This window comes from Schistocerca serialis, chromosome 5 (assembly GCF_023864345.2).
Source record: "Schistocerca serialis cubense isolate TAMUIC-IGC-003099 chromosome 5, iqSchSeri2.2, whole genome shotgun sequence".
Classification (NCBI taxonomy): domain Eukaryota; kingdom Metazoa; phylum Arthropoda; class Insecta; order Orthoptera; family Acrididae; genus Schistocerca; species Schistocerca serialis.
The window spans coordinates 416,042,139-416,058,179 of NC_064642.1; the positions used below are offsets into that span (position 1 = coordinate 416,042,139).

Consider the following 16,041-nt stretch of genomic DNA (forward strand, 5'->3'; position numbering starts at 1 on the left):
ATATTCACCCATTCACTCTGCAGGTGGGCTACTGATCAGCAGGCACATAGGGGGGAGGGGTTTACTAGTTACCGGGAGCTCTAACACTAGGTGCATTATGGAGGCCCTTTGCATTCAGAGCTGGAAAGAAAGCCCATGCACCCAGTATGTCCACCAGAGGGCCTCATACGAGTGCAGATATGGATCCGCCTGTGGCTATTGAGCATGCACGGTGCAGTTGTCTGCAAGCTGTGGATCATGTTGGCACCAATGACATCTGTTGCATGGGTTCGGAGACAACCCTCAGTTCATACAGGCAGCTGGCAGGAGGCAAAGGCTGCTGGCCTTGGATGTACAGCACAAACAGAACTCACAATTTTTAGTCATGTTCCCAGAGTTGATGCGGGTCCTTTGGTTTGAAGCCCAATGGAGGGTTTCAACCAAAGGCTTCGTCGACTGTGACAGTCTTTACTGCAGACTTCTAGATCTGAATAATCGAGTGGGGATTTGTAGGACTTTCCTTAATAGGTCAGTAGTGCACTACACAAAGGAAGCAGCTACTCTGGTAGCAGAGTACTTGTGGAGTGCACAGGGGTGTTTTTTTTAATGCTAGGTGGTAGTTTGAGGTACTCTGATGAACACTCACCCATAAATACGAAACAAAGGAAGTCAGACCATGTTCAGACTAAAGACACTTTCACTATCAAAATTTAATCAGTAAATTTTCTAAGTATTCGTAACAAAGTTCTCAAATTTACTGCCCTCCACGAAAGTTATCGTGCTCAAATTATTCTTGGGACCAAACACTGGCTGAAACCGTAAGTGGAAAGCCCAGAGATATTTAGCGAAACGTAGACTGTATACCGACAAAACGGATCAGATGCCACAGGAGGAGTAGTATTCATTGCAGGTGAGAAAAATATTGTCTCTACTGAGGCCAAAGTTGGGCGTGAAAGTGAAGATATGTGGTCTTGTATAACAGGTGTAGTTGAATCCAAGTTAATTGTTGAATGTTTTTCCTGGCCACCAATTCTACTGTGACAGTTGTAAAGTCATTCAAAGAAGGTCTAGTCAGTTGCGCATAATACCCAGATGATGCAATACTAGTCGGAGGCAATTTTAACCTACCGAGTATAGACTGAGATGTCTATGGATCCACCGCAGGTGGTACTGACAGACCATTGTGCGAAGTACTTTTGAATGCATTTCTGAAAACTGTATTGAGCAGCTGGTTCGTCAGCCCACATGAATGGAGATATCACAGGCCTTGTAGCTAAAAATACATTGGGTCCTTATCCACAACAGCAATCATGATTCCACTGTCGCAACTATTGTTAGGAAAATTAAAAAATCGGTCAAGAAGGCAGGAGAGAGTTTCTGCTAGATAGAGCAGATAAGCAGTTGTTAGCATCTCACTTAGTTCCAGTCAGATGGACGAAGAGGAATTGCGGGCAAAGCTTAAGCACATTCCAAATCTTAGTCTGGAGAGTTGTGCGCCTAGTATGTGGCTCAAGGATGGAAAAGATCCACCATGGATTAATAAAGAAATACGGGAAATACTGAGGAAGCAGAGGTTGTCGCACTCTCGGTTCAAAAGAAAATCCACAAATGACAACAAGCAAAGATTAGTAGAAATTAGTGTGTCTGTGAAAAGATCTATGTGTGAAGCATAAAACTACTACCACCTTCATACCTTAGCATACCTGACAGGAAACCTGGGAAAATTATGGTCCCATATAAAATCACAAAGCGCGTCAATAGCTTCTATCCACTTCCTTGTTGACCAGTCAGGTGTGGCAATTGAAGATAACAAGAACAAAAAGGAAGTTTTAAATTTCACATTCAAGAAATTGTTCACGCAGGAGAAACATACAAACTTACTGTCATTTGAGCACCAGACAGACTCCCATATGGACTACATAGTAACAAGTATCCCTGGTGCAGAGAAACAACTGGAAGATATGAAAGCAAATAAGTCATCAGGTCCAGATGGAATGCCATTTCTGTTTTACAAAGAGTACTCTTACCTAGCATGCATTTATCATGAATCTCTTGCCCAGCGCAAAGTCCCACGCAACTGGAAAAAAGTGTATGTGACTTCTGTATATAAGAAGAGTAAAAGATCAGACCTGCAAAATTACAGTCCAATATTCCTAACATTGGCAGAATCCTTGGATATATTCTCAGTTCAAATATAATAAGCTTCTCAGCCTCAAGAAAATTTTTGTCACTCATGTGAAACTCAGCTTGCTCATTTTTCAAATGACGTACTGTGAAATAGGATGAAGAGCAACAGGCAGATTCCATATTTCTAGATTTCCAGAAAGCACTTGACATGGTGCCCCACTGCAGGCTGTCAAAGAAGGTACAAGCAGATGGAATAGATTCCAGACATGTGAGTGGTTCAAAGACTTTTTAAGTTATGGAACACAGTATATTGTCTTCAACAGCAAGTCTTCATCAGAGACTAGAGTATCATCTGGGGTGCCCCAGGGAAGTGTGATAGGACCACTGTTGTTCTCTATATACATAAATAGTTTAGTGGACATGGTGGGCAACAATCTGTGGTTGTTTGCTGATTACACTGCAGTGTATGGTATGATGTCAAAGTTGAGTTGCTGTAGAAGGATACAAAATGACTTACATAAAATTTCCAGTTGGTGTGATGAATGGCAGCTAGTTCTAAATGTGGAAAAATTTAAGTTACTGCATATGAGTAGGAAAAACAAATCCATAAAGTAAAGGGTGCAGCGTGGGATCTTCCTTATTTAAAAAAAAAAAAAAAAAAAAAATCATAAATCAGAGAGTATTAGACACGTCAATTTAACTCTCTTTTTCCTTTACAAAGAGTAACATCTAAAGTTTTGTTCCATTAAGTTTTGAAAATGATACCTTGAAGGTGGTCTCCATTCTGCTCAATGCATTTGGAGAGTCAAAATCACAAGTTTCGGCCCACTTTCTCCCATGCTGATGTTGGCAATAGCAACACAAATATTGTTCCATGGCTCAGCCAGGGTCTGCGGACAACTGGTACACACCAAGGATTTGAGATAGCCCCCTAAGAAAAAAATCGCATGGCACTAAATCTGGCAAGCGTGCTGGTCACTGGAGATTGCTCCTCAAAAAGATGAGACGATCGGGGAGTGTTCACACAACATGGTCATCGATGTTTGTGCCCTGTGAGCTGTGGGACCATCTTGTTTGAACCAAACATCACCCACATCCATTTCTTCAAGTTCTGGAAGAAAAAACTATTCAATCATCTAAACATAATGATCAGAAGTGACCATCACTGCCTTATCATTCTCTTCGAAAAACCATGGGCCAATAATACCAACTTTAGATAGTGCACATCAAACAGTCACACGTTCTGCACGCAAGGGCTGCTCATGAAGTTCTCGGGGGTTCGTGCCATTCCAGTACCACATACTGGGTGATATCAAAAAGTCAGTATAAATTTGAAAACTTAATAAACCACGGAATAATGTAGATAGAGAGGTACAAATTGACACACATGCTTGGAATGACATGGGGTTTTATTAGAACAAAAAAGGGTATTGCTAGACGCGTGAAAGATCTCTGGCGAGCTTCGTTCGGTGATGATCGTGTGCTCAGCCGCCACTTTCATCATGCTTGGCCTCCCAGGTCCCCAGACCTCAGTCCGTGGGATTATTGGCTTTGGGGTCACCTGAAGTCGCAAGAGTATTGTGATCGACCGACATCTCTAGGGATGCTGAAAGACAACATCCGACACCAATGCCTCACCATACCTCCAGACATGCTTTACAGTGCTGTTCACAACATTATTCCTCGACTAGAGCTATTGTTGAGGAATGATGGTGGACATATTGAGCATTTCCTGTAAAGAACATCATTTTTGCTTTGTCTTACTTTGTTATGCTAATTATTGCTATTCTGATAAGATGAAGTGCCATCTGTCAGACATTTTTTGAATGTTTGTATTTTTTTGGTTCTAATAAAACCCCATGTCATTCCAAGCATGTGTGTCAATTTGTACCTCTGTATCTACATTATTCCGTGATTTATTCAGTTTTCAAATTTATACTGACTTTTTGATCACCCGGTATGTGCCTCGTCGCTAAAGAACACTAAGGTGTCCTGAGGCAGCTCATCGATCAAGGCTTCACACGCATTTTTTCGTGAAACAAAATCACACGGATCAAGTGTGTGCACCACTGACAGCTTATACGGATCAAATTTCAACTCTTCATGAAGAATTTGTCTCAATGTGCGTTCAGAAATTGCGAGGGCAGCTGCAAGTGTGTGTGTGCAGATCGCTTGGGGGAATTCAGAATCGACATCCTTACCCTTTCAATGTTTTCAGGCGTTCTGATGGTTCTTGAAGGTCCTGATTTCTTTTTCTGCACACTTCCAGTATCCATAAAGGTGTCTACCCACATAACAATTGATTTACCATGAGGAACATGACCTGCAGGCACGATGTTGAACTGTTTCCTGAATGCACGCTGAGTTCTGATGGCCAAAGGTCCATTCAAAAAGTAGGTCACAACAGCGAACGCGCGCTCCGCTCTTGCCCACTGCATGATCGCTATTAAACTAATCTTAAAAAACACGTTAAAATCTCGCACTTTTGATTGCACTGAAACCCACGCAACAATGAATAACAGCCACTGTGTGCCGCACATTTCAAATAAGGAAGTTCCTGCGCTGCACCCTGTAGTATGGATAAGGTCAGATTAAAGGAAGACAAAGAAGCAATTCAGAGGCAGACTGCTAGATTTGTTACCGGTGGGTTTGAACAACATGTAGGTGTTACTGAGATGATTTGGGAACTCAAATGGGAATCCATGGAGGGAAGGCAATGTTCTATTCGAGGATCACCACTGAGAAAATTTAGAGAACCCATATTTTAGGTCAACTGTTGAACAATCTTACTGCAGCCAACATACACTGTGTGAAAGGATCATGAAGATAAGATACGAGAAATTAGGGCTCATGTGGAGCCATACAGACAGTTGTTTTCCCTTGCTTTATTTGCGAATGGAACAGGAAAGGAAAAAACTAGTAGTAATACCCTACACTACGTCATACGGTGGCTTGCAAAGTATCTATGTACATGCAGATGTAGGTCAAGCATAGTGAATAGTGCAGGTTGGCAGAACAAGGGCTATGTTCCCTGTGCTATCAACAAAAAATTGTACTGGAAAACTGTCTCTGACCAAAACCAGTTGCACAGTTAAAGATACATGACACAGGAGCTTCAAGTTTTGCACTATGCCATTTTTACCAAATACTGTGATATGGATAACACAGCAACATTTTAGAAAAGATGGAGAAACATTGTCAAATACCTGGCAGCAAATGTGGTCCCTTTGGGCCAGGTCTTCGTGTATATTCGAGATAAAGGAGATGCTGCTTCATAACTGGTTGGCAGCTCTGCAAGGAGTATTGGCTGCATTTGGAGATAAGGCATGGGAGTCCTGTTTTGATTAAACTAGGGTGAAATTCTGTATGCAAAGACTTCAGCAAAACCTTAAGTGTACTGGAAGAGGGTCTGGTTGTCACAGCAAACTGGTGACCAAACAAATGTCCATCTCTTGTCGGACAACATCACCCTACTGAATGCATCCCTGTCCTTGCACACATTTAGTGGGAATATCTGCAGCTTAAAAGTTTATTTTCTAGAGATATTATCACTATATAGCACTATTTACATGCCTATAAGGCTGGTGTATTGAGCATTAAGCCAAATCTACTGCAACTCCATATAGGTTTTATACATCTTTTGTTTGCATGTTACTTATATACATACCATTTTTGTACTAAAATTAATTCTTCCATTATTGTGCAACTCTGAATCACAATTCTGCTCAGATAAACATACTATCCTATTGTCAGTTACAAATTTATGTTAAACAAAGTACAGCTATGTATGCCAATATTAGAAAAAATGCTTCATACAAGATGCAGAACACTTCACTGATCTCTCAGTGCAACACCCTCGTCAATGGCATCCCTCCCCTCCCCTCCCCTCCCCTCCCCTCCCCTCCCCTCCCCTCTCCTCTCCTCTCCTCTCCTGTCAACATCACTTAGACCTGTCCCTCTGTCACTATTCTTAATATCTATCCTGAACCTGTAAAATTGATAGTCAAACATCCTTCCAAAATCTATTGAGAACCATTTGGGTTTTTACAACTGTGTGTCAACACATTTTCTCCTTAATAGTATTTGAAGTTAATAACACAGAATGAATTAAGACATATTGTGGAATTCACAACCAGAATACAAGAAGTATATACCAGTTTGCGAGTAAATGTCAGGCTGGAAATGTAAAAGCCCCAAATGCTGAGAAATAAAGTATAAGTATACCTTCAAATGTATCAAAAGGAAATTCATTTGAGAAAACTACAATTTACAAACAGAAAATGACTGGCCAGTAATTACATTATGGAAGTGAAATTCGAGTATAGTCAATATACACATTTAGGAGTGAAAAACTAATCCTAGTTTTCAAAACTATTAGTGCCTTCCTGATTTTCCTACCATCCTACTGTACATTAGCACTCACCACCACTAATTTACCACTCTATCTGAACACGCCAGTAGATTTCTTTCCGTTTACCCCTTTCCCACATTCACTCAACTTCTGTCAACATTTATTTTGGTGGTCACTTACACCATCTCCTACCTCCCTGCATAAGTGACATTCATTTGACATCTTTTCTTTATCTCCTGTGCTGTTGATCCCCCCCACTCCCCATCCCACATTCTGTCCTCCTGTGTGTGTGTGTGTGTGTGTGTGTGTGTGTGTGTGTGTGTGTGTGGGGCATGCACATATGCACATGTACATAGAACAGCTTCATTACCTATCTGCCCAAAACTTCCAGAAACATTCTCCTGTGAATACAACTAACTATGGAAGGGGAAGCAACCCCCCCCCCCTCCCCTACGTCAGCATATAACTGTTGTTCCACACAAAAATTGGAATAGAATTCCAGAAATACCTACCAACAAAAATCCATTCTTCACACTTCCTACAAATTCAACATAATTAAAAACTTCAACAATATAACTTTTAAAAAATCTAACACTTATAGCAACAATTATAGCTTCTGTTTCCTCTACTTACAGCTTTAGGATAATCTTCCCTATACAATCTCGTTCCATAGAAGTACCAGTATGCTGAATGGTTTTCATCATGACCAAGGGGCTCAACCCTTAAACTATCTGATTCCAAGTTCTGAAAAGAGATTTTAACATTAGTTTCATTTTATTCAAACATAGGGTTCTGTGACTTTTGTCAGCCATGGACCCAACAACAGTCAGTTAAATCCAGAGTTAAATATACATAAAGTCATGACCGCATATGGCGTGCGCTAGGAAGATTCTAATTCCATATTGTGTAAAGGGAATGCAATTAAGTGAATAACAAGGCACTGCACACTGCATAGCTACGCAGTGTTTGCAGTACTTCAGACTGATATTAGAATGCCCTAGACACTGTTTAAGAGATGCAGTAGCAATATCCTTGCACTGACAAGTCCAGAAGTAGATCAATATTTCCTACAGCCTCTACACAAAGTTTATCAACCCTCTTCTCTCAAATATATAAATAGCCACAAACCAGTACACAGAATTCAAAAGAAGCACTATTACTTTTTTTTGTTATGCAACACCTATAGGACAGAAAAGGGCAATTGCTCCTTTTATATTTATAGATTCATGTATTGCTTACAGATGCAGTTAATATCTTCTTACTTTTTACTACTAAAACTACTGCTGCTACCAAGACTTTCACAACTGTGCTTTGCAAAATATTTTACATCTGTGAAAAACTAAAGGAATATACTCCCACGCATTTGCAACACTTCACAAACCTGGCATACACTTATCATTGATCTCACCATAAACATGGTACATAAATTTCTGTAAGTAGTGCTTCACTTGCTTACTTGTATACAGGGTGAAGAAAAAATGCCGCACCCGGGTGTCGACTTACAATTCCTCATCCAGGTTCAAGATATCTAGCAAAATCAGATTGAGAGCATTTTGAAAACACTTGTACAAAAATGAGAAGCTGTCAACAATGACACATTGTGCAATACATCAGAACATACAGAGGAACATGTATTACCTCCTACTACCCTAACAACCATTGTAGCTCACTGAGTAGACTGCTGGGGCATCAAACCGACATACACCATGGGGCTACGGTTCGAACCATCGCAAGCCTGCTTTTTAATTTTTTTAGATGTCAGTTCCCTAGTTCTCATCATTTACAAGCAGGACATTATTTTGTCACATGACACACAGCCTATCACATAACAATGGGATCCATTAAACTGCATGCATGTGTGTATTAACTTAACAGCGCACAACCATAACTTTTCATGTCAAGTTCCTGTGTGTCAGCTTCCCCATGTAGAACACAAATGATGAATATGTTGATATTCTTTTGAAGCTGGGTGCATCAGATAACCAACCTGATGCTCATGCTGCTGCTGCTCGTGCATATGCTGCAGGGTACCCTCAAAGGCACCATCGCAATAAGAATGTTTTTTGTCAACTGGAGCTATGCCTTTGGGAAACCAGTAATCTTCATCCACAAGTAATGGACTGAGACTGTCCAAGGACTAGGCGTACTCCACTAAAGGATGTGATTCTTGAAACCAGTTAACCAATCACCTCAGCAAAATGCCTTTGATATTGCAAGACAGTTGCAGACACCTCAAAGATTGGTTGCTGAAGTGTCGCACAATCAAGAACTGCATTACATGTTAACTCCACACCTGGGGCCAAATGACTGCATTTGACAAGTATAGTTTTATGAATGGCTTTTGCACCATTCGGGAAGGTATTTTCAACCTCCACAAAACACATTATTTGTCGGAACACAACCCACATGTCACCCATAGTTGTGGCATGATGGTGCATTGCCACAAGCATTTCCAGGAAAATGGATTGGTCATGGAGGTCCAACGTTCTGGATCTTAATCCAATAGGGAGGTCCAACGTTCTGGATCATAATCCAATAGGTTTTTATCTGTGGGGACACTTATAGAAAAAAGTTTATAGTATTTCACCCAAGGATGTACATGAGCAAATACCTTGCGTGTGTGCAGCTTGCAAATGCAAGATGGTCACTTTGAACATCATCTCTAAACTGAGTGTTGCTCATATGTGTACGCACTGGCTCTGTGAAGATAAGCCTGGACATCAAACGTATAGAATGGAATTAACTGCGAGTAGCATAGTGTGCAATCTTGTGTAGCCTACCTGTTACGCATTCTGTACCTCATTGGATACAGATGATGTTACTGTAGCCACAATAATTTTCTACTGGCTTTATTTGTGTCATGGACAAAACAAAATGGTTGTTTATATCTGTAAGAAGTTCGTTTTATGTCTTAATGTTTACATAAAGTAATAGTAACAGAAAGATATACACAAGATAACGCATTGTCGAAGTGTAAAATGGATACAATTTGATAATTTAATTGGAAGGGAGGAAAAATAAAAACAAAAAAAATTTAAAAAAAATTAAATGTTTCGTCTGAACGTAACTCTAAGATTGTCGAGCCTGCATATTGTTTTCACGGTACTGCCTTATCTCACTGAGCTATTGGGACAGCTCCAGCACAGTGCACAGTTCATGCTACCTGCATGCAGTTACAGCACTGCCAGAACCTTATTTTTTAAATTACATTTCTACTAAACCTATTGGTAGCACTATGTTTTGCTACATACACTTTTGTCTCGAACTGGGGTGAGTAATTGCATGTCGATTGCTTAAGGCGGAATTTTTTCTTCACCCTGTTAGCAGCCCCAGTTTTTATCTATACCATGATGGAATTCCTACTTTTTACTGTTTTAATAGTACACATCATGATCATAAGCATAGAATTGGGGTTTTTTTCCCTATGTTTTTCTTTACTAGCATTGCAGTCCAGTCCTGCGTTACAAAAGCTGTACAATTTTTTTCAAAACTTGATATTTCTTCGCATTATTCTGCAGAAACTGCTGCTGAATATCACATCTGATCACTTTCCATGCTCGCACTGCCAGGTAAGAATGTGCACCAGTTTGAACTTTAACATAGCCGTTGGTATAGTCCTGTGACAAAGTGAGTTCTCGCTACGGATCACTTTTTTGAGTAAAACATTTCATAAATGAAAATATGCACCCAAGCATTAATAAAGCTGCTGTTTATGCTTGTGTGCAAACTTTTAGTTCTGGTACGTGAATAATGATATCCTGTTCATAAATATTTGAGAAGAGAGTTGCATCAGAATCAGTCACAAAATATATTCTCTTTATCTGCATTCTTAAACACAGCCAAAGCTCACTTTACAACTACAGCAATGTTTGTCCTGATGATATAAGAAAATAAAGACAAATTTATTGAGGGTCGAATAACACTTATTAGGCCATCTTCAGATAACTACTGGCATAACAATAGCCAGTAGTTACTGAAGATAGCCTAATAAGCCGAAAACTAGTTCATACAAATAAAAATCAGTGGAACAAAAAACTGTCTAAGTGTTATTCAACCCTCAATATGGAAACGTTCTATCAAGAAGCGATGGAAGACTTCATAAAAAAGACAAATTTAATTACGTGATATTACTGTATTTATGACCCTTCAAAACTGTTACAAAATTAGCTTGAGTGGAAAACAAAAACTTTTACGAGACATGCATTTAAAACAAACTTGTGGTTGTGTTTAAGAATACCCATAGTGAACAACACAATGCGAACATTTCATGTACAGTCTTCAATTGGCACCACCTGATAATACTTATAAGATGGTGGAGCTGTAATCTAACAAACCTAAGAGTAAATTCAGAAATTAATTGTTGAAATTTTGGAAGCATATAGATAAATTACTTCTTAGGGATAAAATCAATTTTAAAACCACCAGATTCATACCTTCAGTACATCCTGGACATCATCAGCATCCAATCGGAAATCACACAAAGCATGCAATATTTCAACCTTTGTTCGTAAAGGTAGGAACTGAAAGTCCATGTCAGTATTGAAGGGATTCTCTCTTCCATATTCCTGAAATAATACGAAAATTAAATGACTGTTCTGCAGTGAATGAAAAGCAATCATTTCCCATGTCATACTTTAACAACCCTGCAATTTATTACACAAATAAACTCCACACGGTTCTACATAACACACATATTTTATATTATATTATTTCTAACATTACATATGTCAATTTATACAGAATAAACAACAAATAAAAAATGTAACAGACACAATAGATGATCTTGACAACAGATGACAACTCATTATATAACAGTAACTTATCTAGATAAAAATCTGTAATGAGTGATCAAAATGTTAAATGAAAACTCCAGCACACCAGAATATCCATGTGCCTCTGCAGACATGAACTCTCTCAACCTCCCTCACCCTCAAACGCAATTACACCACAAGATGCACACACATATACCAGTAGTACACCTACGCACTGTTTTCAAAGTGCCTGACAGATAAAAACTGTACGCCAGACTGGGACTCAAATTCGGATTCCTGCTTTTTGTGGGGAATGCTCTTAACAAATGAGCTATCAAATCAAGTCTCACAACCCAGCCTAACAGCTTCATTTCTGCAATGCAACAACTTGTTCTATTTACTTCCAAACACATGATCACACACCAAAACATATGTTTCTATATAATTGTACACTATGTTACGTTGATATCCCTCCCTCCTTCCCTCCCTAATACTTCCTTTAAATTTCACATCAGCAACATTACTGTACCTAATTTAACTGAGTATTCATGTTCACTCCTATTTCTAGTACACGTCGGTCACAATATTTGATTGTACTAATGGAATTAAACTATGTGAGGGGGTTTTCTCTTTTCCATAACAGTTTCGAAGCTGTAAGTCATTTTCCTGACCATATGCATGCTGCCAACATAAGCAGTCTTTCTGAGCAACATATCACGAAATGCAACAGTGCCCAACACAGCTACATTTCTTTACTGTCACCGCGACAAATACTGTGGACATATGCTCAATTATTTAATTGCATGTGATAGTTATTTATTATCAGGAAAAAGAAAACCGTCATTCTACGGATCAGAGCGTGGGATGTCAGATCCCTTAATCGGGCAGGTAGGTTAGAAAATTTAAAAAAGGAAATGGATAGGTTAAAGTTAGATGTAGTGGGAATTAGCGAAGTTCGGTGGCAGGAGGAACAAGACTTTTGGTCAGGTGAATACAGGGTTATAAAAACAAAATCAAATAGGGGTAATGCAGGAGTAGGTTTAATAATGAATTTTTAAAAAAGGAGTGGGAGTAAGCTACTACAAACAGCATAGTGAATGCACTATTGTGGCCAAGATAGACACGAAGCCCACGCCAACAACAGTAGTACAAGTTTATATGCCAACTAGCTCTGCAGATGATGAAGAAATTGATGAAATGTATGATGAGATAAAAGAAATTATTCAGGTAGTGAAGGGAGACGAAAATTTAAAAGTCATGGGTGACTGGAATTCGAGAGTAGGAAAAGGGAGAGAAGGAAACATAGTAGGTGAATATGGCTTGGGGCTAAGAAATGATAGAGGAAGCCGCCTGGTAGAGTTTTGCACAGAGCATAACTTAATCATAGCTAACACTTGGTTCAAGAATCATGAAAGAAGGTTGAATACATGGAAGAATCCTGGAGATACTAGAAGGTATCAGATAGATTATATAGAATGAAATTTTCACTCTACAGCAGAGTGTGCGCTGATATGAAACTTCCTGGGAGATTAAAACTGTGTGCCGGACCGAGACTCGAACTCGGGACCTTTGCCTTTCCCGGGCAAGTGCTCTACCGACTGAGCTACCCAAGCATGACTCACGCCCCATCCTCACAGCTTTAATTCCGCCAGTACCTCGTCTCTACCTTCCAAACTTCACAGAAGCTCTGCTGCGAACCAGGAGAGCTTCTGTGAAGTTTGGAAGGTAGGAGACAAGGTACTGGTGGAATTAAAGCTGTGAGGACTGGGCGTGAGTCGTGCTTGGGTAGCTGTCGGTAAAGCGCTTAGTCGCGAAAGGCAAAGGTCCCAAGTTCGAGTCTCGGTCCGGCACACAGTTTTAATCTGCCAGGAAGTTTCAGATAGATTATATAATGGTAAGACAGAGATTTAGGAACCAGGTTTTAAATTGTAAGACATTTCCAGAGGCAGATGTGGACTCTGACCACAATCTGTTGGTTATGAACTGTAGATTAAAACTGAAGAAACTGCAAAAAGGTGGGAATTTAAGGAAATGGGACCTGCATAAACTGACTAAACCTCAGGTTGTACAGAGTTTCAGGGAGAGCATAAGGGAACAATTGACAGGAATGGGGGAAAGAAATACAGTAGAAGAAGAATGGGTAGCTTTGAGGGATGAAGTAGTGAAGGCAGCAGAGGATCAAGTAGGTAAAAAGACAAGGGCTAGTAGAAATCCTTGGGTAACAGAAGAAGTATTGAATTTAATTGATGAAAGGAGAAAATATAAAAATGCAGTAAATGAAGCAGGCAAAAAGGAATACAAATGTCTCAAAAATGAGATTGACAGGAAGTGCAAAATGGCTAAGCAGGGATGGCTACAGGACAAATGTAAGGATGTAGAGGCTTATCTCACTAGGGGTAGGATACATACTGCCTACAGGAAAATTAAAGAGACCTTTGGAGAATAGAGAACCACTTGTATGAACATCAAGAGCTCAGATTGAAACCCAGTTCTAAGCAAAGAAGGGAAAGCAGAAAGGTGGAAGGAGTGTATAGAGGGTCTATACAAGGGTGATGTACTTGAGGACAATATTATGGAAATGGAAGAGAATGTAGATGAAGATGAAATGGGAGACACAATGCTGCGTGAAGAGTTTGACAGAGCATTGAAAGACCTGAGTCAAAACAAGGCCCCGGGAGTAGACAACATTCCATTAGAACTACTGACGGCCTTGGGAGAGCCAGTCCTGACAAAACTCTACCACCTGGTGAGCAAGATGTGTGAGACAGGCAAAATACCCTCAGACTTCAAGAAGAATATAATAATTCCAATCCCAAAGAAAGCAGGTGTTGACAGATGTGAAAATTACTGAACTATCAGTTTAATAAGCCACAGCTGCAAAATACTAACACGAATTCTTTACAGACGAATGGAGAAACTGGTAGAAGCCGACCTCGGGGAAGATCAGTTTGGATTCCGTAGAAATATTGGAACACGTGAGGCAATACTGAGGCTACAGCTTATCTTAGAAGAAAGATTAAGGAAAGGCAAACCTACGTTTCTAGCATTTGTAGACTTAGAGAAAGCTTTTGACAATGCTGACTGGAATACTCTCTTTCAAATTCTAAAGGTGGCAGGGGTAAAATACAGGGAGCGAAAGGCTATTTACAATTTGTACAGAAACCAGATGGCAGTTATAAGGGTCGAGGGACATGAAAGGGAAGCACTGGTTGGGAAGGAAGTGAGACAGGGTTGTAGCCTCTGCCCAATGTTATTCAATCTGTATACTGAGCAAGCAATAAAGGAAACCAAAGAAAAATTTGGAGTAGGTATTAAAATCCATGGAGAAGAAATAAAAACTTTGAGGTTCACCGCTGACATCGTAATTCTGTCAGAGACAGCAAAGGACTTGGAAGAGCAGTTGAACGGAATGGACAGTGTCTTGAAAGGAGGATATAAGATGAACTACAACAAAAGCAAAACGAGGATAATGGAATGTGGTTGAATTAAATCGGGTGATGCTGAGGGAATTAGATTAGGAAATGAGACACTTAAAGTTGTAAAGGAGTTTTGCTACGTGGAGAGCAAAATAACTGATGAAGGTCGAAGTAGAGAAAATATAAAATGTAGACTGGCAATGGCAAGGAAAGCGTTTCTGAAGAAGAGAAATTTGTTAACATTGAGTATAGATTTAAGTGTCAGGAAGCTGTTTCTAAAAGTATTTGCATGGAGTATAGCCTTGTATGGAAGTGAAACATGGACGATAAATAGTTTGGACAAGAAGAGAACAGAAGCTTTCGAATTGTGGTGCTACAGAAGAATGCTGAAGATCAGATGGGTAGATCACGTAACTAATGATGAAGTATTGAATAGAATTGGGGAGAAGAGGAGTTCGTGGCACAACTTGACAAAAAGAAGGGACCGGTTAGTAAGACATGTTCTGAAGCATCAAGGGATCACAAATTTAGCACTGGATGGCAGCGTTGCGGGTAAAAATCGTAGAGGGAGACCAAGATATGAATACACTAAGCAGATTCAGAAGGATGTAGGTTGCAGTAAGTACTGGGAGATGAAGCAGCTTGCACAGGATAGGATACCATGGAGAGCTGCATCGAACCAGCCTCAGGACTGAAGACCACAACAACATTTATAATTTACCGGTAACAGTTCACTAGATGCAAGGAGCATGACAAACTGACAGTTAACGACTGAAAAGAGGATGGTTTCGAGATTTATGAATTTCATCCCCCTTTGGCAACATCCCTGCTACAGAAACATTATGCGTGGAGTTCATACTGATGGCAGTAACAATACTTTGTGGGACATCTTACAGGGAATGTACTTCGATTTACAAACGCTGCAGAGGAATACATGACTTGACTCCCAGTTTACTGCGGCCTGAAGGTACCTAACAGTTTTTCTGTCTTTTCCGTCTGACCACCGGGAAAATATTAAATGATTGTGTGGCACTTATGGCCGGGATCCCCAGCAGGGGAAGTTAGGTCCTTTAGTTGCAAGTCTTTCCATTTAATGCCACACTGGGTGACTTGCATGTCAATAATGATGAGGATAACACAACACCCAGTCCTGGGGTCGAGAAAATATCCAACCCGGCTGGAAGTTAAAATTAGGCCTGCTGGATGGCAGTAAAACACACTGACCACTCAGTTAAAGGGGTGGACTGTAACAACTGTCTGTTTCAAAATGACTGTGCATCTCTTAACACTACTGACTGACTCTCATTCAATTTCAAACACACACACACACACACACACACACACACACACACACACACACACACACTGACACACTGAAACATACCAACATCCACAATGACAGTGAGGCCACAACAAA

General features: G+C 40.0%; 1 protein-coding gene across 1 annotated transcript in view; it reads right to left on the bottom strand.

Moving 5' to 3' along the window:
• LOC126482350 (uncharacterized) overlaps positions 1–16,041 on the bottom strand; it is a 281,287-nt gene that overhangs the window by 202,381 nt on the left and 62,865 nt on the right. The window contains exons 4-5 of the mRNA XM_050106430.1: positions 10,891–11,022; positions 7,091–7,201 (exon numbers count right to left, since the gene is read on the bottom strand). Of these exons, the coding sequence (XP_049962387.1) occupies positions 7,091–7,201; positions 10,891–11,022 (243 nt within the window). The remainder of the gene's footprint in view (positions 1–7,090; positions 7,202–10,890; positions 11,023–16,041) is intronic.